This window comes from Rhamphochromis longiceps, linkage group LG2 (assembly GCF_057381845.1).
Source record: "Rhamphochromis longiceps isolate RC_006_pf linkage group LG2, R_longiceps_female_GT1.1, whole genome shotgun sequence".
NCBI lineage: Eukaryota > Metazoa > Chordata > Actinopteri > Cichliformes > Cichlidae > Rhamphochromis > Rhamphochromis longiceps.
The window spans coordinates 36,878,099-36,899,516 of NC_140558.1; the positions used below are offsets into that span (position 1 = coordinate 36,878,099).

The 21,418-nt window shown below is 41.1% G+C and overlaps 3 protein-coding genes across 4 annotated transcripts; all 3 read left to right on the forward strand.

Annotated features, from left to right (window-relative positions):
• Positions 1–2,079: 2,079 nt before the first annotated feature.
• LOC146677800 (LRRN4 C-terminal-like protein) lies at positions 2,080–5,690 on the forward strand. The gene is made up of 2 exons (XM_085426416.1): positions 2,080–2,216; positions 4,614–5,690. Exon 2 carries the CDS (start codon positions 4,616–4,618, stop codon positions 5,417–5,419), a length of 804 nt encoding a protein of 267 aa, XP_085282542.1. The 5' UTR covers positions 2,080–2,216; positions 4,614–4,615; the 3' UTR covers positions 5,420–5,690.
• Positions 5,691–5,832: 142 nt separating this feature from the next.
• LOC146677801 (thiosulfate:glutathione sulfurtransferase-like) lies at positions 5,833–8,186 on the forward strand. The gene is made up of 3 exons (XM_085426428.1): positions 5,833–7,543; positions 7,636–7,798; positions 8,043–8,186. The coding sequence occupies exons 1-3, from the start codon at positions 7,309–7,311 to the stop codon at positions 8,095–8,097; spliced, it is 453 nt and encodes a 150-aa protein (XP_085282554.1). The 5' UTR covers positions 5,833–7,308; the 3' UTR covers positions 8,098–8,186.
• Positions 8,187–10,058: 1,872 nt separating this feature from the next.
• top6bl (TOP6B like initiator of meiotic double strand breaks) lies at positions 10,059–20,255 on the forward strand. 2 transcript variants are annotated; one of them, XM_085382729.1, is made up of 14 exons: positions 10,059–10,079; positions 10,259–10,382; positions 11,811–11,876; positions 11,956–12,077; positions 12,185–12,268; positions 12,352–12,407; positions 12,776–12,847; positions 12,935–13,130; positions 13,292–13,415; positions 18,708–18,866; positions 18,967–19,088; positions 19,385–19,495; positions 19,572–19,685; positions 19,800–20,255. In XM_085382729.1, exons 1-14 carry the CDS (start codon positions 10,059–10,061, stop codon positions 19,845–19,847), a joined length of 1,419 nt encoding a protein of 472 aa, XP_085238855.1. In that variant the 3' UTR covers positions 19,848–20,255. The 2 variants fall into 2 exon arrangements, with proteins under 2 accessions (XP_085238855.1, XP_085238862.1); XM_085382736.1 differs by having other exon boundaries at positions 11,823–11,876; positions 19,587–19,685.
• Positions 20,256–21,418: the final 1,163 nt, after the last annotated feature.

Consider the following 21,418-nt stretch of genomic DNA (forward strand, 5'->3'; position numbering starts at 1 on the left):
AAACACAGGAGTGCAAGGAGAAAAGCTACGCTGCCTTGTTCAGAGACATAATCTGCATTTATTGCTAATGAGCAATAAATCAAGTCATTTTAAAACCAGGTCTTAGCACTTGGCTTTGAAGAACCGCTGAAATAGTTCTTCAGTGTCTTAAATAACCCCAGGATCAGCAGTCATGTAACCACTGAAAAGCTTTGCTAACTTTTTCCCCAAATAAGATATTAAGAACCGGAAGTTCTCCCAGTATCAAGATTGTCCCTTAAAATGTCTTTGGATAAACATTAAAATACAGCTGTGACAGCAGGGAACGTTTCACAGGTCTTCATTCAAAAATTAAAGTACTCGGAAATGGAAAGTTTTCCATTTTGACATGACTAACACGATTACAGTTAATCCCGAGGACGTGAATGCGTTCATCAAATGTTTGCTTCATCCAGTAAGCACTGAGATACTACTTAAGGGTAATACCACGAATATCAAGTGACCAAAGATGTGGAATAGATGACATTTCAGAAATAATCGATATCTGACGACTCCTGGGAACGTTCATTAGGTCTAAACTGAGAAGTCATATCTGTTTCACTTGACCTGTTTGAAAGTCTGAACTTTTCAATTCAGCTTTTTAATCCTTCATCGCAGCCTTTGAACAAGGCTGTGCTGGGGAGAAAAGAACATTTGGATTCAATATTTCTTCTGCATGATAATAAAACCAAGATGTGCAACACTGTTTCATTTCCCACAACAGGCACAACCACTTGTGAAGCGCCTCTGCTCTTCTCTGAAAATGTGTTACAGAATTTCCTAACTGATGACTCAGCTAGACTCCTTTTTAACAAGCACATAGAGAGTCAAGGTCTTAAATGTGATAGTGAAGAATTTTTAAAGGTAATTAGGAGAAAGACTGTAGATGTTATGAAAGATGAAAGGCTACACCTCACTTTCAACCCTTTAGAGCTATGCGGGTCTAAATCTAAGTTTTTGTGCACAGCATACCTTTTCCCAGTGTGGATTCATATTATGTTATTTTGTGTATTCTTAAAGCTCCAACTTCAGCTTCTTCTTTTTGAGAGTTAAAGTTATAAGCAACCTGGCCCAGTAACTATGTTGTTCCACTTTGAATGACTGCATGTTTAGGTTCTTTTCTATTGTATTTTTATCTGGACAGATTTATAGCTTTCTTCAATCGTTTTGCCCTCATATGTAAACTCATACTCACTAAAACCTTAACAGATTTGCCTTCAAATCTTCTCATATTTAAACGAAATAATCATTCTAAGAAAATTCAAAGGCAGTTATGACTTTTTAAACACACTGTATACTTTTTGTTTTACACACAAAGAAGCCAATCATCATCCTCCCAAACAAAGAACTGTAATGTTGTATAAAACACTCAGCGTGACTCTACTGACTAAAAACGGCCAAAGATCTTAGGAATTGTTTCTGAAATGAAGGATCCAGAGATGTCAGTGATATGAGTTGAGTGAATCTTTAACGATAAAAGGAGGCTCCTGCGCTGGTACTTTTCCTCTATTCTGTGCCACAGTGGCATTTGGAACAAGAAAGAAAAAGTGTGTACTCTGCCAGCTTTATCCCATAAAAGGGTAAAAACAAAACAAACCTCCATCGTTTCTCTCCAATGTCTCACAATGAGGGGTTACAAGAGATGCAGGACAACTTTAATAAATACACCCAAGCATTCCTCACCCCCCTCCTGACTCTGAGAAGCACAAATAAACACGTAGTTAGGTGACCTTATGTGCTGTCCCCTTCCATAATAACACCTGCATATAACATGGAAAAACAGACAGCTACACCTACAGATTGTGAAAAACACTCCGAGCAACAAGCACAAGCCTGTCTCCCGCTGTTACTTAGCAAATTAATATGCTGAGCAGCACACAGACACATGGCGACTCTCCCCCTCTCCCTCCTAACGCACATTCAAACACAAATTCCAGACACGGATTAACAAAATAAAAGAGCACTGCTGGTCAGTTGGAAGAAAAACAAATGGGAAGAAGTGAAAAAAGAGTAAAAAGAGGAGGTGGGGGGAGGCCCAGAAGGGAGAGAATGATGAGGGGGTGTAGATGAGGAGGAGGAGAGAGTCTGAGAGAAACAGCTTAAGACTGAGAACAGTCGGGAGCACACGGTGAGAGCAGCCACAGTGGAAACAAAGAACTTCAGACTTGAGACTTGACACATCCATCAGCATTAAGCAGGTACTGTAGACCCATTTCAGTATTTTCTTTGCTCCATGTTTTATTTTTAGAGGTTTAGTCATAAGTATTATCGTTTAACAGCATGAAAAATGTTTTCTGACTGTTATGAATAATTTTGTAAACTGACCAGAATGAAAGCCAGCCGGCTTTTTCTACATTTTGAGTTCCCACAAAACTCCCCTGGCTTTCTGCCAGGTAACAATGGTAGTGCTGATGGGGTAGTTGTACTTGTCTTCCCGCACTCAGTATTTATTTATCTATCCGTGTTTACAGGACAGGACACTGCAGATGTTTGAGTGTACACAAGAGCATTTATGAGCTGTAAACCAAGGCAAACAGCATCCTGGTGCCTCGAATCCAGCCAAAGAATTTTATTTTATGTATTACCAGACTTAAAAAACTCTTTTATCTTTCTCTTCTTTTATATATTACCCTCCATAATGTTTGGGACAAGGATGCATTTTTCTCTGCTTGCCAGTGCCACTCTTTCCATCCATCCATTTATCCATCCATCCAGCCAGCCAGCCAGCCATTCTCTTCCACTTATCTTATCAAAGTTGGACATTGGTCCATTAGTGTAGGGATACGTTACTTATACTTGCTTCTACAGAGTCTGTAGTTGCCATTGTTCAACAACAGGAAAAAGCTAAAGGTATTATGAGAAGAATAAAACAGTTAAAGACATCAGCCCTGTAATAACAAAGGGACGATTAACCCAACGAAGACCACTGCTGAGGACAAAAGAACCCTCACTATGGTAAAGAAACAGATCTTTGGGGGCAGGTATGTGTTTGTGTTTGTCAGCGACTTCGAAGTCTTCATGAACAGAATACAGAAGCAAGATGCAAACCACTAAATGGCCACAAAAACAGGATGGCCAGACTACAGTTTAAATCTAAAAAGTACTTAAACGAGCCTGCAGAATTCTGAAAAATAAGGCGTCATGGACAGACGAGAACAAGATTAAGCTGTATCAGAGTAAGAGCGAGATCAAAGTGTGGAGGCAAAGAAGAACTGCCCAAGATCTAAAGCTTGTTTTTTAAAAATGGTGGTGAGGATGTTATGGCTACCACAGGTGCTAGCAAGCTTATCTCCTCTGACGATATGACTGCTGAGGGCAGTTGCACAATGAATTCTGACGTGCATAGAAACCTATCTGTTATCCTGTTATCTAGACCGCAAGTCATCCTGCAACGGGATAGTAATACCAAGCATACTGCTAAGGTAACTTAAGTGTCTCAAAGCTAAAAAATAATATTAATAATTATTTTTTTATGTTCCCTCCATTACTTTTCTCCACACCTGATGGCTCTCTGAAAAGAGAGGGACTGATTATATCTGAACTCCAAAGTATTACACCGAAGAGCAGAGGAGAACTGAAAGAAAAATGTGTCTTTGTATCAAACAGCGTGGAGTTGTTTTAACAGTTAAGATGTTAACAGTTACTGTTCATCTTAACAGTACGTGTTAAGGTGCCAAAATGGAGAACAAATCTTAAAGTTTCACTATTTCACCACTGCAGAACTATTAATTGGAAATTTCAACCAAATTCAGTAACTAGCAGTGTTGGGTTAAGTTACTTTGAAAAAGTAATTCATTATAGTTACAAGTTACTTCTTCAAAAAAGTAACTGAGTTAGTAACTGAGTTGCAAGATTCTAAAAGTAATCAATTACTAGGAAAAGTAACTATTGCATTACTTTAAAAGTTTAACACTCTGGGGTCCAGGGTATAATTAGCCATTTTTTTTCACCTTTAAAAACTATTTACTTTGCCTTGTTTGGTATCATTCTTTTCAGCACAACCTCACGTGTCTGAATTTGCAGGATTTTTTTTATTTTGATAAACTGTTTTAACACAATTGATCTAAAGTCAGACAAAAAAACATACAATCGGAGTAGAAAAAGTTGTATTTTTTACTGTAACAACCACAAACATGTTTATTGAATCATATTTCATAACTTTAAATGCAAATATAAATTGTCAATTTTAAAATCCTATGCACAACGTTTGCAAACACCAGTTATTTGCATTTACCTTTTACCTTGTTTTGTTTTTTTTAATAACCATTTCAAACTATTTACATAACAATCAGGTGTTCTGCACTAAATAAGATGCCACACAAATTATTTGTGCCACTCCAAATGCAATGCCGTTACTTGTAACGCCGTTATTCCCATCACTGGTAACTAGTTCCTTTTTTTTGCTACAGTGACTGTTGCTTCAGTGCGTTTCTTATGTAATTTACTTCATCATAACTAAAGAAAATTACATAGGAATACTTTTAATATACAGAAGTAGGTTAATGAACAAGCTGTGGTTAGGTTGCATCAATCAGTCTATTTATGGTTGTAAAGTGACCAGTGACCATATTTATTCTTGTCATTTCTTTTCACAGAGATGACCTCACTTTGCAGGAACCTGGTGGCACTTCTCTTTTTTGTCTTGCCTCCCATGCATTCCCATTTCTTCACCAATGCTGCGTCTGCTTCCCCACCCATCACCCATTCACAGATCATACGCGTGCCTGACATGGGCTCAGACGGCCAGGATGATTATGACCTTATTGAATACGACACCACCACAGCTCCTACTAGGGTGGTGAACGTCCCAATGATACACCAGAAAAACCAGCTCTGCGAGTACGACCCCTGCTCGGAGAACCAGGTTCCCTGTGTTACACTTTCAGAGCAAACTGGGTGCCTCTGCCCTGGGATGAGTGGAGCTAATGTGCGTCCTCACTCACCACGTATCCAAGCGCTGGTTCCAGTCAGTGAGGGGAGTGACAGAGGGAAAATACAGGTGCAGTGGTGTGCTCCATCTTCAGTGGTATCTGAGTACAGAATAGTCATCGAGGGAAGGGACAGTGAAGTCCCAAAGTTTGGGGATGCGTCACGGCGGGGTTTGGTCAGATCTTTGGAAGTGGGAACTAAAGTGTGTGTGGTGGCAGTGAACAACGCAGGAAGCAGCGATCCTTCAGAGTTTTCATGTAAGCGGTATGAATTGCATGAATCTTCTGACCACACACTGATGGCCTGGATTATAGGAGGAGGAGTCGCTCTCCTTTTACTGGTTGTAATAGCAGCTCTGATCTGTGGGAAGTATAAGAAGTTTCGAAAGGGAAAGAGAGACTCTACTGATGGACTTACTAAAGTACATGTGGAACACTGTGATCTGGACAAATGCAGTTCTGTAGTGGTGTAATCAGTGACTGTAGAATTTAAACATTATTTAAACTCCTTCTTCAAGGAATGTGTAAATATGAGTGAATATGACTGTAAAGTTGAGGAATAATGTTAACAAATCATTTATTATGCTACTTTGCAGCCACCACAGTTTTATTTGCTGGCAAATTAACCTCTGTAGATCTGTGATATTTTTTTAATCTATCAAAGACAGAATGTAAAGTAAATGTTATTTTTTTAGATAGACACTGCTGAGTGCTTTTTAAAAAATAAAATCATTTAAACGAGAACTCTATATGTTAACCTCTTTTTTTTTAGTTTCCACTTAAAGGTTGGGTTCACTTCATTCTAATAATGCGATTGTGTCTGCACTATAAGAACTGAGACTGGTTTACTTTTGATCCTTTAGGCATGTCACACTCATAATTTTTACTTGCACAAAACATTTGTAAAAAATATTTAAGCCACTAACTATACACTGTAAAACAGGCTTTTGCACAGTCACTAAACACCTCCTCTAGCTTTTACTTGGGAAACAAATGAGTAAGACTTTGATTTGATTGGCTAAGCAGTGAAGTCTCGAGGGCTAAGATCCACCTTTTACCAGTAGGTGAGCCAATGAGGTGCCACCAAACAAATGCATGCAGAAGGTGCATTATTATTCCATTATATATAATTGCTAATGCCATTCATATTTTCAACTTCACCCAACAAAGAGGATGGCGAACACAGGTGAGTCTTTAAGCCCACTCTGCAACTTTGTTAACCAGGTTAACAAACTATAAAATATTTATTGCTGTCTGAATTGAAGCACGTCTAATTTAATGGGTAACCAATTTGTAAAATAACAATTCGAAACTACAGTAGCTTAAGAAGAAGTAATAGAGTGCTTTCATAAAAATCTGAATTATATATTTTTGTAAACTTAAACTTGTTTTGGGGTCCTTCTGTTGAACTGTTTCATTTTCCCACATTTATTTCTCTTACTACTAAATATTTACATGAAGAAACCTCACTTTGTAGGATAAGAATGACTCAGCAAACAATAAATAGCTCAAACTGGAAGCTTTTAAGTCTCCCTAAGGACTTGATTGTTTTTTCTTACTCGGTTATTCGAGTAAGAAAAAACAATCAGGTTTAATAACCGCTGATAATTATCTGCATATTTTCACTGGCAGTCAGGACAGTGTACCTTTACTCCTATTTTACAGGCTCATATTCATCACACTATATGATAAGAACAAGTCAACATGCGAGTGAAATTATCTTGTAAGGAATATAGCATGAAAGGGGAGCTAAATGTCAGGTTCTTTTTCAGGCCATCTTCTACTTAAACTAAAAGCCGAATTGAGAAACGAATTATTTTAATAGCTGAACTCAACACTCTGTTTACCTTACGGTGTTTAAATAACTAGGACGATTTACATCAGCCACTTTAATAAGTACACCTTGATAGCAAGACCCCCTTTTAGCTTCAGAACTTTCTCAGTTCTTCTTGGTATCGATTCCAGTAGCTGCTATAAATAAGCTTTAGAGAATTTGGACCATGCTGAAATGACTCTTCTATTATTTAATTTTTGGTGAGCCTTGTATGCCGTGTGACAGGTTAATTAAATTTTTGAGATGATGAACAGCTGAGCAGGTGTACCTAACAAAGTGGCTGGGTCATGTACATGTATTTGAATATTATTGCTAGATTGTTGCGGCACTAACAATGAAGCAAAGATACTCTCTGGATCACTACATTACACATGCCAAATGACATGTAGCCACAGTGCGGTTTGCATTAGTACATCCTTCCTTATCAGCGTGTTTGCATGTACCTTTGTACAAGTAAAGCAGGTGTCATATTTCATCTAACCTTTCACGTGAACAGTAATTAGTTTCCTTTGGCAATGATCATCAATAATGCATTTTTGTGTCAGGATGATTTGTCACTTAAAACCTGTATCTAAAAAAGAAAGTGGTGTAGTTTTAATTAATTTAATGAAACGTTTTTTCTGCCATGTTCAAGGTACCAAGGATATTTCCTATGAGGAACTGAAGGCTCTTCTGGGAAAGAGCCCAAATCTCATTCTGATTGATGTCCGCAGTGAAGAGGAGGTAGCAAAAGGACATATTCCAGGATGCACCAATATCCCACGTGAGATTGTTTTTCAAGTTCTGTACGTTTTCTCTAAGTTTTCATTTGCATATTCATGTTTTATACCTTCGTCTCTTCTTTGATTCCTTCAGTTGATACAGTGGAGACTGCTTTTGCAATGAATCCAGAGGAATTCAAGGCCAAGTATGGCATAAAGAAGCCACAGCTGGATGCACCAGAGCTGGTGTTTTCCTGCCAGACGGGCAGGCGATCAGGACTGGCCATCGGCAAAGTCCAACAGCTGGGATATGTGACGTAAATAATTTATTGCTTATAATACACAATACACACACATACATGGACAAGGCCCATTAAAAAAACTCCAAGTCTTCTTCATTAACACAAAGGCAATAAGTCCTTAAGACTGTAGAGAGCCATCTTTGGTTGTTGTTGTTGTTGTTGTTGTTTTTAAAAATGTGCAGCATTCTACTGCATGTTTATGATGTAATAATAACAGCTTTTATATTCTGACATCTTTCATCTCTGTTCTCTATTTCAGCGCATGCAATTATACTGGTGGATACAGCGAGTGGTCTAAGAAAGAAGGAAAGTGATTCACGCTAAAGGAGAGTTTCATATGTCTTCATCCAATCAGCAACTGTGAAATTTAGATGTTTTAATCTTCTGATGATTTTTTTCACACTGTGCAATATTGAATTTTATATTTATGAATAATTACAAAGAAATTAAATTATTACATTTACTTGGAAAGAATTGTGTTGTGTTTGTTCATTTTTAAGGATGAAAAATATTGCAAGATCCCAAAAGATATAATAAATACATGCTTAATGATGTCTTTGCAAACAGAGGTGCACGTAATGAGCCTGATAAACACCACAAAATTACAGCTGTACAGTACAAAGTACCAGTGGTAGAGTGACTTTTATTGCATCATTAATAATTATTTATCATCATAAAATTAAGAGCTTTGCTAACATTATCAGAGAAAAGCGCCTTGAAAGGTTTTTGCCACCTTTCTGATTTTTAGTTTTATGCCTCTTTGTCACACTTAAATGTTTCAGATCTGCAAAAACATTTTAACATCAGGCAAAGATAACACTAAAACTAGAACTAAATACACAATACAGCTTTTAAAAGATTTCAATTATTATGGGAAAAAATATCCAAACCAAGAAGGCCCCATGTGAAGAAGCCATTGTCAGCTCTTTGTTAAATCATGAATTAACTGTGGTTAGCCACATCTTTTTGAAAAGCTGAGTTCGATTTCACTATCTACGCTATCTACACTTGGCGTGATTACTGCGAGACCTGTTGAATCAAGAAATCACTCTGTTTGACAAAGTGAAGCAGGTGAAAAGACAACAAAAAGCAACACATCATGCCATGATCTGAAAAGACTCAAGAACAGATGATAAACAAGGTCATTCACATCGATCAGTCAGTCTAAGGCTTTAAGACTCTAGTGAACCACACTCATGAACCCAGCCTACCAAAATGACTTGAAGAGTGCATCGATGACTCATGGAGGAGGTCACAAAAGAACCCAGAACAATATCTAAAGAACTGCAAAACATTGGGGAAAATAATCTGTTGACTGATAATCAGAATCAGAATCAGAATCAGATAAGACAAATGTTTAACTCTTTGAAGGCTTTCAGTCCCATTACGTCTGTCCTAAAACTAACAAACGCAGGATTGCATAAAAAAGAACATAAAACAAACCCTCCAATTTGACTGTGGTAAAATAATTCTGCAAAGAAGAGTAGCCAAAAACTCCTCCCCGGTGATGTGAAAGACTCATTTCCAGTTACTTAATTTTTCTTGCTGCCAAGGACAGAACAACCACTGAACAGATTTATACTGCACTTATCTTTTTTCACACAGAGCCAGATGGATTTGGATAGCTTTTATCATATATGAAATAATCATTTAAACAGTGTGGTGTATTACTCAGGTTATCTTTTGTTATTACTAGTATTTGATTGATGATCTGAAACAGTTAAGTGTAACAAATGTAGGGGAAAAAACTGAGAAATTACAAAGGAGGCGAGTACTTGTCACTGTATATGAACAGTTTTTTATGAAAAATAAAAATAAATAAATTACTTTCTTATGATCTAATATGCCTAAATATATAGACATTTTTACAATCAAATGTAAATGTTCCAAAACATACTTTTTAAACTACTGCCTATTATATGCTTAGATATAAATTAATTAAACTAAATTAAATCCATTAAAACTAAATAGTAAGTTAAAAAACAGTTAGCAATACAATACATACCAATAAAAACCATGTTCAAAACTGGGTAAAAAATATTATTATTATTATTATTATTATTATTATTATTATTATTATTATTATTACAATGAATATGATGATGATGTCAAATATTTTAAACAACTAATAAATAATAAATAATTTTCAAATTACATACAGATGCTTTCCTGGATTGGTATGGTATGAGTCAACAGCCTAATTACGGGAACAAAGTTCTGATCCCATATTAAATTAGGTTAGGTTGCTGATTTAGCACAAAGACAACAACTGAAAATGCTGAAAGAAATGCAACAGGTAATTGTTTAAGTTATAGCTATTCCTGATTCATGGTAGAAAAGAAAATGGATAAAAAGGTTTAGAGATTAATAAAGATGAAAATTACTAGCAAATTAGCAAATTACTAGCTAACGCTAACTAGCAAGTAGCGTTAGCATGCTAAGCTAGGAGTTTGTTTTTTCAAATGGCCTCTCCAGGTGCTGCGTTTGATCATGCTAATGGGAAAGCAAAGGCAAAAGCTGGGCTTAAGGACAGGAGGAGGGCTTTTGTTGCTTTTGTGGACTGACACCGAAGTTTCTACACAAAAGCTGAACTGCACTGGTGAGTCAAAGCAGCTGAGACTGCACCAAATAAAAGAGGCATAACAGGGAGACAAATGAGGATTAAGGTAGGGTTTGATCAAATATTAAAATGACAATGTCCTTGGATAAAAGGGGTTATTTTTTTTATATTTACACACCATGTATTAGAAAAATGCAGTATTTTGATATCTACAGGTCATTTTATCAGGGACACTTAATTCAACTTCTTATTGATGCAAATGTCTGATGGCAATCAAATAGCAGCAGTTGAATTTATTTAGGTAAGTAAACATGGTCACGATGACTATGCTGAAGTTCAAGATGAGCCTCAGGATAAAGAATGAGTTGGTATGATTGTTGATGCCGGCGGGGCGGGTCTGAGTATTTCTGCTGAACTGCTGGTATTTTCCCACACAGTCATCTCTATGGTTTACTGAAAACGGTCCAAAAAAAGGAAAATATGAGGTGAGTGGCAGTTGTCTTGCCCAACCTTGAAGCAGATGGGCTACAGCCACAGTAGACCACACAGGGTGCCAGCTAAGAACAAGAAATTGAGGCTACAAATCACACAGGCTTACTAAAATTAGAAGTAGAAGATTGGAAAAGATGCCTGGTCTGATGAGTCACAGTTTATCCTGTAATACTTGGGTGTTATGGTCACAATTTAGTGTAAACAGCATGAAAGCATAAATCCATCCGGTCTTGTATCATCAGTTCAGGCTGCTGGTGGTTCATTTTTTGTGGGGGGATATTTTCTTGGCACGCTTTGGGATCCTTATTGCGCGACGAATCCTACTTCCGGGTCTAAAGTAGTCTGCGTTTAATATGGCTTTTGTGTTGTTAACATGTTTAATGTTATGTATTTTCTTCTATTTGATCTCAAAAAGCTCCTAAAACAGTCAGTGATCACTGCTGACCTACCTAAAAAGTTGTGCAAATATGTACCCATAACTTGTTTTTCAAAATATTAATAAAAGGGGTGTGTCTCCAAACAGCCATCTCTTTCCTGACAATTCCCTTTGTGCATATTCTCTTACATATGATAAGTCAACATTGAAACACCTGCGGCCTTTAGTCAGGTGCGGCTAATGTATGTACAAAACAGGATTTCCCCTGATTTTAGCTTGTGCGGCTAATATTCAGGTGCGCTTTGTAGTCCGGGAAATACGGTAACTTAAAATAAAACTTCAATGGATTTTTATTGTATCAATTAAAGCTATAAATTATATCATAAATGTTAAGTCTCTACATAAATTAATTTATTCTTCAGGATATGGTGAATAACATTTTATCAATAGATGATTAATTGGTTACCAATAATTTATTACTGAACAATTACTGTTAGTGCCTCCATCTAAATTTACTGCAGCATAAAGATAACTAACAGGAAGCTAGTTGTCCCAGCAGCTCCTGGAACAAAGGCTAATGTTTTGTTGTATTGATCCAGTTAATTGCACAGTTGCAGCGGCTGGCCCCTGGTGTGCAGGGATTCAAATGGAAGCCCTCCAACCTGGTATGTACACACAAATATAGACATATACACATAACTGGAATCTCTGTGCATTACATCGTCTCTTTTCTTGCTACATCAGCCCTTGTCCATTTGAAAGAGAGCATGTGTCCCTGTGTGTGGCCATGTAATGAGCCTGACCCTGAGGAGCTGAGTGCCTTCACAGATCTGTATGGTTCCCTCAGATTGCTTCTATCTTTTCAGGTAGAAAAACAACTCAGATGAATTCTGAAATGCACTTTTCTTGTTTTTCAGTCGTAACACAAGTAGTGTGAGTCTCATGTTTTTTTAAAATAACTTGCAATGTACAGGTAAAAGACACAAGACACTGCACTTCAGAGTGGCAAGCCCATCTAGAGGCATTCCTGCGCACATTCACTTTGGCTAATGCCGGGGTATGAACAGATCTGTTTCCCCATCTCGAGTTACATGTTAAGCTTCAAGCAAAAAAAGTTTACATGTTTCTTATTTTTCATAGATACAAATCCACCTCAAACTCAAAATCAACCAGGAGGCCTTGCTGCGGGAATTTAGGTACGAGTGCATCGATGTATATCATAGCTTCTGTTTTTGAAAGCCTCCCTCTTGTTAGAGCATCTCACAATTAATGACTTTGCTTTTGGTTCATTAAGGATCTCACTTCATAAACAGAATTTAGCTAATTATTTTTGAGTAAGTTTAAAAAGTAACTGCAATATAAAAAAGTTGAAGCAAAAGAGTATTGCCGTAGATCATTGTAACTGCCTTGAGTGGTTTGTCTTGGAGTAAAAACATAAAAACAAGACAAAGGGCTGACTGTGCTAAACCCTCTTGAGTGGAGTCTGGATTGTAAATTAAAAAGGAATGGAAATATCCGTCTCTGTTTTATGAACTGCTGACATAGTCATCTTGCGTTCTTGCAGTGTCAAGGTCAAGAGAAGAGTTGCACTGGCGGACCAACTGTTACTGACCCTGGACGTCACCTGTTCTGTACCGTCAGTAATGCCGCTTTTAAAGGTTTGACCGGAATAAGTGCCTTCTATTGATCCGTCTGATTTTCTCTCCTCCCCTTGAATTTAAAGGCCTCCGTGCTGTGTGAAGAAAGGGTGCTGGTGTGTGAGAGGACACCCTGCTATAGGAGGCAGGGTGCCACTCAGCATCCCACCACAAACCATGGAGCAGGGCCTCTTTGGGGATCTGAGTGTTCAGGTGGTTACACTCCTGACCCCCTGTCTGCTGCCATATCCCAATGTGGCAACAGAACTTACTCACATACAAATATCCTTTTCATGTTTTATCATACATCTGTACCACACAGTCTCATTTCCTGTCATGGTAGGCAAAGGAATTGAAAAGAAGGAAATTCAGACTAGGGCCTGACTCATTTCAGGGGTATTTGGGCATCTGATTTGGATTAGTCTTCCTTGACATGTTTCCATGTGTTGGTATACAACCCCAGTAACATTCCTGTCACTGGGCCCTCTGGCTTCTTTCAAAAACTTCCTGCTGTTCTGGACTGTCAAGAGCTGGGACTATATAGACTTTACTGCTCTTCTTTCAAAGGTAATCACTGATGGGAACAGCATGTTCTGATGTTCAGGGTGTATTTTAATTCTTTTTGCTGAGAGGTTTGATTTCCCAATAAAAAGAGTGTAAAACGAACCTGATGTAGGTCCAAAGTCCGGAACAGTTAATCCTGTCCTTACAGGACATTAAGACATTGAAACAATTAGAACTTGGATTTGTTACCTTTGTTGAAGAAAACTAATTTCAACCACCTGCGTGGATTTATGAGAGAATGAGCCCAAGCCTGAGGCTGCTAATTAAGACTTTTATGGATCTCATAAGCCCAACATTTGAATGGGAAAGGCAAAACCAAACAGAACAATGGACGCAGAACATATAACATAAACAAAAGCATTAAGCACTAAAAGAAAATGGACTCTAGAATTTACTTTCTGTCACAACACAGTGGTTGTCCCTGCACTCTAAAAACCTGCCTCATGAGAATGGGGTTCATCTGCAACTAATTTGCACTTGACATTTATTTCCAATACAAGATTTAGTGCTTCAGTCACGCTGCAAAATATTCTCATAGCAGCGACTCCAGTTGTGGATAAAGGGTTTGACCTAACTGTCTGTCTTACCCATGAATTACTGTGCTTTTCTTAAAGTAATATACTTAAAAGTTTGTTTTTCGGTTGTTTTTTCAGAAGGATTTACATAATTTTTCATGCTAATAGCTTTTGGGATGAGCAGTGTTTCATTTTTGTTTCATTGATATTGTCACAGTGACAGTGCAAAAAGCATGTGGAATGTGAACTGTGTGCAACGTGCAGACTGAATGTTTGACTTGATGGCAGTGCCAGATAAAAAGATAGGACAACCAGAGTTGCTGCAAATCTATCAGGACCTGTTTTGTTGCAAAATATTCAGCAGTTGACAAGACACATCCACAAGACCGCCAGTGCCATGCAAGGAAAAGTCTGTCCCATCAGAGTTACAAAAAGCTTTTAGTAACATCCCCTGCAATTAAACCCATCAAGTTTTTCGGGTTTAAATTTGGACCAAACTGATGGACATACAGACAGCAGCATTATAGTTTCCCAAAATGTATTTTGCAAATTAGTTCTATATGGCATATTTGAACAGATAAGATCATTTGACTCGCAGAGTAATAGTCTTATAAATATTATATGGTTTCTCCTGTCAATGAGTACCTAACAAGCAGGACGCTCTTCTCTAAAAAAGACCAAACTGTCTTCTTGTGTCCAGACAGCAGTCCAGTAAAATGAGCCTAATTTAAGTCTTTATTAACCATTTACTCCTCCTTGAATCGCTACCTTATCGTGGTGGAGGGGTTTGTGTGTCACAGGGATCCCAGGGGCTATGTTGTCTGGGGGCTTTTGCCCCCTGGTAGGGTCTCCCATGGCAAATTGGCCCTGGGTGAGGGACCAGACAAAGAGCGATTCATAAGACCCTTATGAAAAGGAAACCGAGGGAACAGTTTACCCTGCCCGGGATAGGGTTACCGGGGCCTCGCCCTGGAGCCAGGCCCGGGGAGGGTGCCCGAGGGCGAGCGTCTGGTGGCCGGGCCTTAGTCCATGGGGCCCGGCCGGGCACAGCCCGAAGAGGAGACATGGGCCCATCCTCCCGCAGGCCCACCACCCGCAGGAGGCGCCATAGGGGTCGGGTGCATTGTGTGCCGGGTGGCGGCCAGGAGCGGAGGCCCTGGCGGACTGACCCCCGGCTGCCAAGACTGGCAATAGGGACATGGAATGTCACCTCTCTGGTGGGGAAGGAGCCTGAGTTAGTGCGTGAGGTTGAGAGGTACCGGCTAGATATAGTTGGGCTCACCTCTACGCATGGCTTGGGCTCTGGAACCAGTCTCCTGGAGAGGGGCTGGACTCTGTCTCAGTCTGGAGTTGCCCTTGGTGAGAGGCGGCGGGCTGGGGTGGGTATCCTAATATCCCCTCGGCTTGCTGCCGGTACGTTGGGGTTTTTCCCGGTGGACGAGAGGGTTTGTTCCCTGCGCCTTAGGGTCGGGGAACGGGTCCTGACTGTCATCTGCGCTTATGCGCCGAGTGGCAGTTCAGAGTACCCAGCCTTCTTAGAGTCCCTGGGGGGTGGTGCTGGAGGGTGCTCCACCTGGAGACTCTGTTGTCCTGCTGGGAGACTTCAATGCTCACGTGGGTAACGACAGCGAGACCTGGAGGGGCGTGATTGGGAGGAACGGCCTCCCTGATCTGAACCCGAGCGGTGCTCTGTTACTGGACTTCTGTGCTAATCACAGTTTGGCCATAACGAACACCCTGTTCGAACATAAGAGTGTCCATAAGTGCACGTGGCACCAGGACGCTCTAGGCCGTAGGTCGATGATCGATTTTGTAATCGTATCAGCAGACCTGCGACCATATGTTCTGGACACTCGGGTAAAGAGAGGGGCTGAGCTGTCAACTGATCACCACCTGGTGGTGAGTTGGATCAGGTGGCGGGGGAAGACGCTGGACAGACCTGGTGCACCTAAACGCGTAGTGAGGGTGTGCTGGGAACGTCTAGCAGAGGCCCCAGTCCGCGAGATCTTCAACGCACACCTCCGGCAGAGCTTCAACAGCATTCCGAGGGAGACTGGGGACATTGAGTCCGAATGGACCATGTTCAGCGTCTCCATTGCCGAAGCTGCTGCATTGAGCTGCGGCCGCAAGGTGGTTGGTGCCTGCCGTGGTGGTAATCCCCGAACCAAATGGTGGACACCAGAGGTGAAGGGAGCCACTAGGCTGAAGAAGGAGTCCTATCGGGCTTGGTTAGCCTGTGGGACTCCGGAGGCAGCCGACAGGTATCGACAGGCCAAGCGGAATGCGGCTCGGGCAGTGGCTGAAGCAAAAACTCGGGTGTGGGAGGAGTTCGGAGAGGCGATGGAAAAAGACTTTCGGACTGCCTCGAAGAGATTCTGGCAAACCGTCAGACGTCTCAGGAGGGGAAAGCGGTGCTCTACCTGCACTGTGTATAGTGCTGGCGGAGCGCTGCTGACGTCGACTGAGAAAATTGTCAGGCGGTGGAAGGAATACTTCGAGGACCTCCTTAATCCCACTGACACGTCTTCCGAGGAGGAAGCAGAGTCTGGGGATGAGGGGAATGACCCGCCAATTTCCGGGGGCGAGGTCACTGAGGCAGTTAAACAACTCCTTGGTGGCAGAGCCCCTGGTGTTGATGAGATCCGCCCCGAGTTCCTGAAGGCTCTGGACGTTGTAGGGCTGTCCTGGTTGACACGCCTCTGCAATGTTGCGTGGAGATCAGGGGCAGTACCTGTGGACTGGCAGACCGGGGTGGTGGTCCCCATCTTTAAGAAAGGGGACCGGAGGGTGTGTTCCAACTACAGGGGGATCACACTCCTCAGCCTCCCTGGGAAAGTCTATGCCAGGGTGCTGGAAAGGAGAGTTCGTCCGTTAGTCGAACCTCGGATACAGGAGGAACAATGCGGTTTTCGTCCTGGTCGCGGAACACTGGACCAGCTCTTTATCCTCTCCAGGATACTTGAGGGTGCATGGGAGTTTGCCCAACCAGTCTACATGTGTTTTGTGGACTTGGAGAAGGCATTCGACCGTGTCCCTCGGGGTGTCCTGTGGGAGGTGTTGCGGGAATATGGGGTGTCTGGCCCATTGCTACGGGCCATTCGATCCCTATACAACCGTTGCAAGAGCTTGGTTCGCATTGCCGGCAATAAGTCGGACTCGTTCCCGGTGGGTGAGGGGCTCCGCCAGGGCTGCCCTTTGTCTCCGGTTCTGTTCATAATTTTTATGGACAGGATTTCTAGGCGCAGCCAAGTGGCGGAGGGCTTTCGCTTTGGTGGCCTCAGAATCTCATCTCTGATTTTTGCAGATGATGTGGTTCTGTTGGCTTCATAGGGTGAGGGCCTCCAGCTCGCACTGGAACGGTTCGCAGCGGGAATGAGGATCAGCACCTCCAAATCTGAGGCCATGGTTCTCAGCCGGAAAAGGGTGGAGTGCCCACTCCGGGTCGGGGATGAGTTCCTGCCCCAAGTGGAGGAGTTCAAGTATCTCGGGGTCTTGTTCGCGAGTGATGGGAGAAGGGAGCCGGAGATCGACAGACGGATTGGGGCTGCAGCTGCAGTAATGCGGACGCTGCACCGGTCCGTCGTGGTGAAGAGGGAGCTGAGTGTAAAAGCGAGGCTCTCAATTTACCGGTCGATCTACGTCCCTACCCTCACCTATGGCCACGAGCTGTGGGTAGTGACCGAAAGAACGAGATCGCGGATACAAGCGGCAGAAATGAGCTTCCTCCGAAGGGTGGCTGGCCTCTCCCTTAGAGATAGGGTGAGAAGTTCGGCCATCCGGGAGGGGCTCAGAGTAGAGCAGCTGCTGCTCCACATCGAAAGGAGCCAGCTGAGGTGGTTCGGGCATCTGACAAGGATGCCCCCTGGGCGCCTCCTGGGTGAGGTGTTCCAGGCATGTCCCACCGGGAGGAGGCCCCGGGGCAGACCCAGGACACGCTGGAGAGATTATATCTCTCGGCTGGCCTGGGAACGCCTTGGTATTCCCCCGGATAAGCTGGAGGAGGTGGCTGGGGAGAGGGAGGTCTGGGCCTCTTTGCTTAGGCTGCTGCCCCCGCGACCCGGCCCCGGACAAAGCGGATGAGGATGGATGGATGGATTAACCATTTAGTCATTTAGATTTTATTTTAAGCAGTAGTAGCAGGTATTTAAAACCTTACCCTAAAGAGAGCTATCAAAAAGAAACACATTAGTCTGGAAGCTACATTTTAAAAAGACTTAACAGTCGCTGTTTTGCACACAAGGCAGACTGGAGCAGTGTGATTAAACGCACTCATGTGGTGATAACAGTCAAAAGGCGGCCCTTTTATCAGAAACTGCTCTTTCACAATAAGTGTCTCCCCCTGTGTATACAATAAATCATAACTACAAACAAAACCGACAGTCTGTATTAATCAGCAGTAGTCTATCCATTCACATTTACACAATGAAACCTGAAAACGCCCCGTAATCTATTCTGCTTCACACTGTCTCTGACTATTTCCATCTTCCATCAACATTTATCTTATTTAAGAAGTTTGATTTGGGATGAAAAGAAACACGTTTGACACGCTATTTTTTAATGCTGACATAAAAGGCTGCAATAAATAAATAAATGCCCTGCCCAACCCAGAGGTGTGTCTTTAATTGCCAGCATGCTAGATACATGTTATGCTGGTTGTAACCCATGTGTGGCTTCATGCGAACACTGTTTTCTTCTTAAAATTCTTATCTCAAGTAACTCCCACTGTATCCATCTTATTATTTTCTTTACTTTGGCATAAATGTTTCAACATCCCCTGCAGATCTTGTGTATAGCGGCGGTACTGTGTACACAGTAGAGAAAGACAGCTGGGATGATCCAGAGCAGGAATCAAGTCTTCCCACAGTGCAGCAGAGTCTCCTGCTTTTCTTCTTCTTACAGCATAGTGACCCCTTCACCTCCCAGCTCACTGATCTTATGGGTGAGGAACCGCAGCGGCATGTACAGTCACAAAACCCTACACTGTAGACAGCCTGCCTTTCAGTTTTCCAATCCAAACATGCAAATTGTTGATCATTCAGCCACCGAGATGTTGATAGAGCTCCACCTGGAGGACATTCTGAACAACAACAGGCAGGCCCTCGTAGCAGACGTGCAGACTGAGCTGAGGAACACACTGAAATCACAAAATCACAGAAAAAAGGCATGACAAAGACATACACGCACATGCACAAACACACTAAGTGTCCTACTTCTTTTACTTAAGAGTTTTTAGTCCTGTAATGATAACTATTGCAGTCCATTATCAGAAAATGAATCAGCAACAGTTTTGATCATTGACAGCTTTTCTCTCTTTTCACTAACTATGGATTGAATTGGTTATGCAATTAAGCATTACCCTATACTCGGGTAGATTGTGATGGTTGTTTTACATTCATTTCCAACAGTTATTGACACCAGAAAAAAAAGTAATTATGTATGTTTGTGTGTATCCTTAAGCAACAAGAGAAGCTGCATGCAGCTGCTGAGGTGATTCTCGGTTCGTCCATGAGTATCGTGAGCAGCAGCAGTAGCATGGACTTCAGAAATGCCTGTCTGAACCGCATGAAGGTGTGGAAAAACTGCTTGTCTCATGGTGTGAAGCAGAACCTGAATACTGTATTCAGAGGCGTTGACAACATGTTAGGTTTGTGTTTGTCAGGTACATGACACACATGAGTTGGCAGCCTCGCTCCGTGAATCACTGTGGAGAGTGACATCGTGGAAATTCGTTCCCAAGGCAAAGTGCTTTTCTACTAAGGTGAGTGAGACGCTTTGTTTCCGCCAGCACCACCCAGTTCCTATAGCAGCTCCTCATTACCACTGTACCTCTTACACTGAACCACAATTTGATGCAATGTCATTGTTTTAACAGATGGAAGTACATCCTGAAAACGATGAGCCCACCACAGCAGAAATCTGAGAATCTCTGTGTTTATCTTAAGAGTTCTGTTATGGTTAAAGGCTGCGGAGGCAGCAGAAGAAGGGTTTGAATGTGTTTAAAAAATTTAAAGTGCTGCCAAAAGCAACATCTGTTTAACCCATAATTTATAAGTACAGTTGTTGTTATAGCTTGGTTGCACTGGTTTATTTTTGTAATAATATTCCAAATTGATCTCAGTTTTTTTCTTATCAATGGTTATACCCATAGAAAAATGTCTGTACCATATATCTATTTAGGATGTGAGGTGAAAGAGCCTCTCTTTTTACCTACATCACCATGGTAACCTGGAAAAAAAGCTGTAAAATCAGAGGCAGTGATACCTTTGTATTCGTCACAGATAGCCAGAAGAATGCCCATGAGATCTTTGATGAGTATCTGTTGTTGAGATATCTCCCTAAACTGACAAGACTGAACCCTGAAATAGCCCCAGTTCAGATACTCTTCCGTGAAACATTGGCATTCATCACCAAGAACTGTGCAATCAATACAATCAATTTCACTTTGATCTGGTGGCAAACAAAAGTGATTTTCACATCTTTTGGCTATGCGCCAGTACGTTTGAATATTTAAAATTTGTAAAATGTAAAGTTTCAGAGCTCTAACATGCATCCATCCTATTAGAAATAAACAACAGCATTAAAATAATTAACTTGAGTTCAAATGTTTATTTTACCACTTTGTGTGCTAAATGCAAGATTAAAAATTATCTGTTGAATTAATTTCCTGTCTTATTTCTAATAGTTTTGAATTTTACTTGTATTCTTTATAGAATTTGGTCACTATATTATCATTATCTGATATCATAGTCATATGAGCAACCTCAACAAGTAATACAATTTGAAATATTTTCTAAAATTGAAAAAACAACACATTAATGATCATATAATTAAGGTAAGGCTATACATCGGTAAGGATGCAATTTTGTGCATTCTTATCTGATGTATGCAGTTGTTTAGACCGCATTTGTTTCTAGAGTGCAAATGAGTCTTAATAGATATAAAAACAGACAATAGGTGTTATTGCAAAAATGAGTCTGTTTTGTGTAACCTGTTATTGCGTATCGTAACAAGTTCCTAATGTGTGGGTATGTGTGCATGGACAAAAAAATGTTAGTGTGTAGCAGTGTTTATGGGTGTGACAGGTTGTTGTTTTTGCACTGATGATGCACTTTGTAAGGTGAGGGGGTAAAAAGTCCATGGGTTTAAAGAGTCGTTTTTGATCCTGGTAGCCCTGTTCCTGCATCTGCTGATGTACATATCTTCAATCACTGACGGGCTGCTGCTGCTGATCTTCTGCAAGGACACAACTGCCCACTCCAGAGACTTTCTGCCAGCAGCAGAGCAGTATCATTAACACACACTGCACACCTGTAAAAAGATCTGAGAATTGTGTTACCCAGACCAGTGCTATCCAATAGTTAAACACACATATGTTATCCAGTGATTCCCAGACAACCATGGAGCAGACAACCAGATGATTAAATAAGTATAAATAGATAGCTTGTTGCCACTTGTCTGACCATTATTCAGATAGAATTTTTGCGTCCTTTG

Bases quoted from the DNA above. Each gene is read 5' to 3' on its own strand.
- top6bl (XM_085382729.1), top strand. From the start codon at position 10,059: ATGCTGAAAGAAATGCAACAG. The intron at 12,269-12,351 runs GTATGAACAGAT...TATTTTTCATAG, and splicing joins TCACTTTGGCTAATGCCGGG to ATACAAATCCACCTCAAACT. The intron at 19,089-19,384 runs GCATGACAAAGA...TGTATCCTTAAG, and splicing joins CACAAAATCACAGAAAAAAG to CAACAAGAGAAGCTGCATGC.
- LOC146677801 (XM_085426428.1), top strand. From the start codon at position 7,309: ATGCATTTTTGTGTCAGGATGATTTGTCACTTAAAACCTGTATCTAAA. The intron at 7,544-7,635 runs GTGAGATTGTTT...TGATTCCTTCAG, and splicing joins AGGATGCACCAATATCCCAC to TTGATACAGTGGAGACTGCT. The intron at 7,799-8,042 runs GTAAATAATTTA...TCTCTATTTCAG, and splicing joins CAACAGCTGGGATATGTGAC to CGCATGCAATTATACTGGTG.
- LOC146677800 (XM_085426416.1), top strand. From the start codon at position 4,616: ATGACCTCACTTTGCAGGAACCTGGTGGCACTTCTCTTTTTTGTCTTG.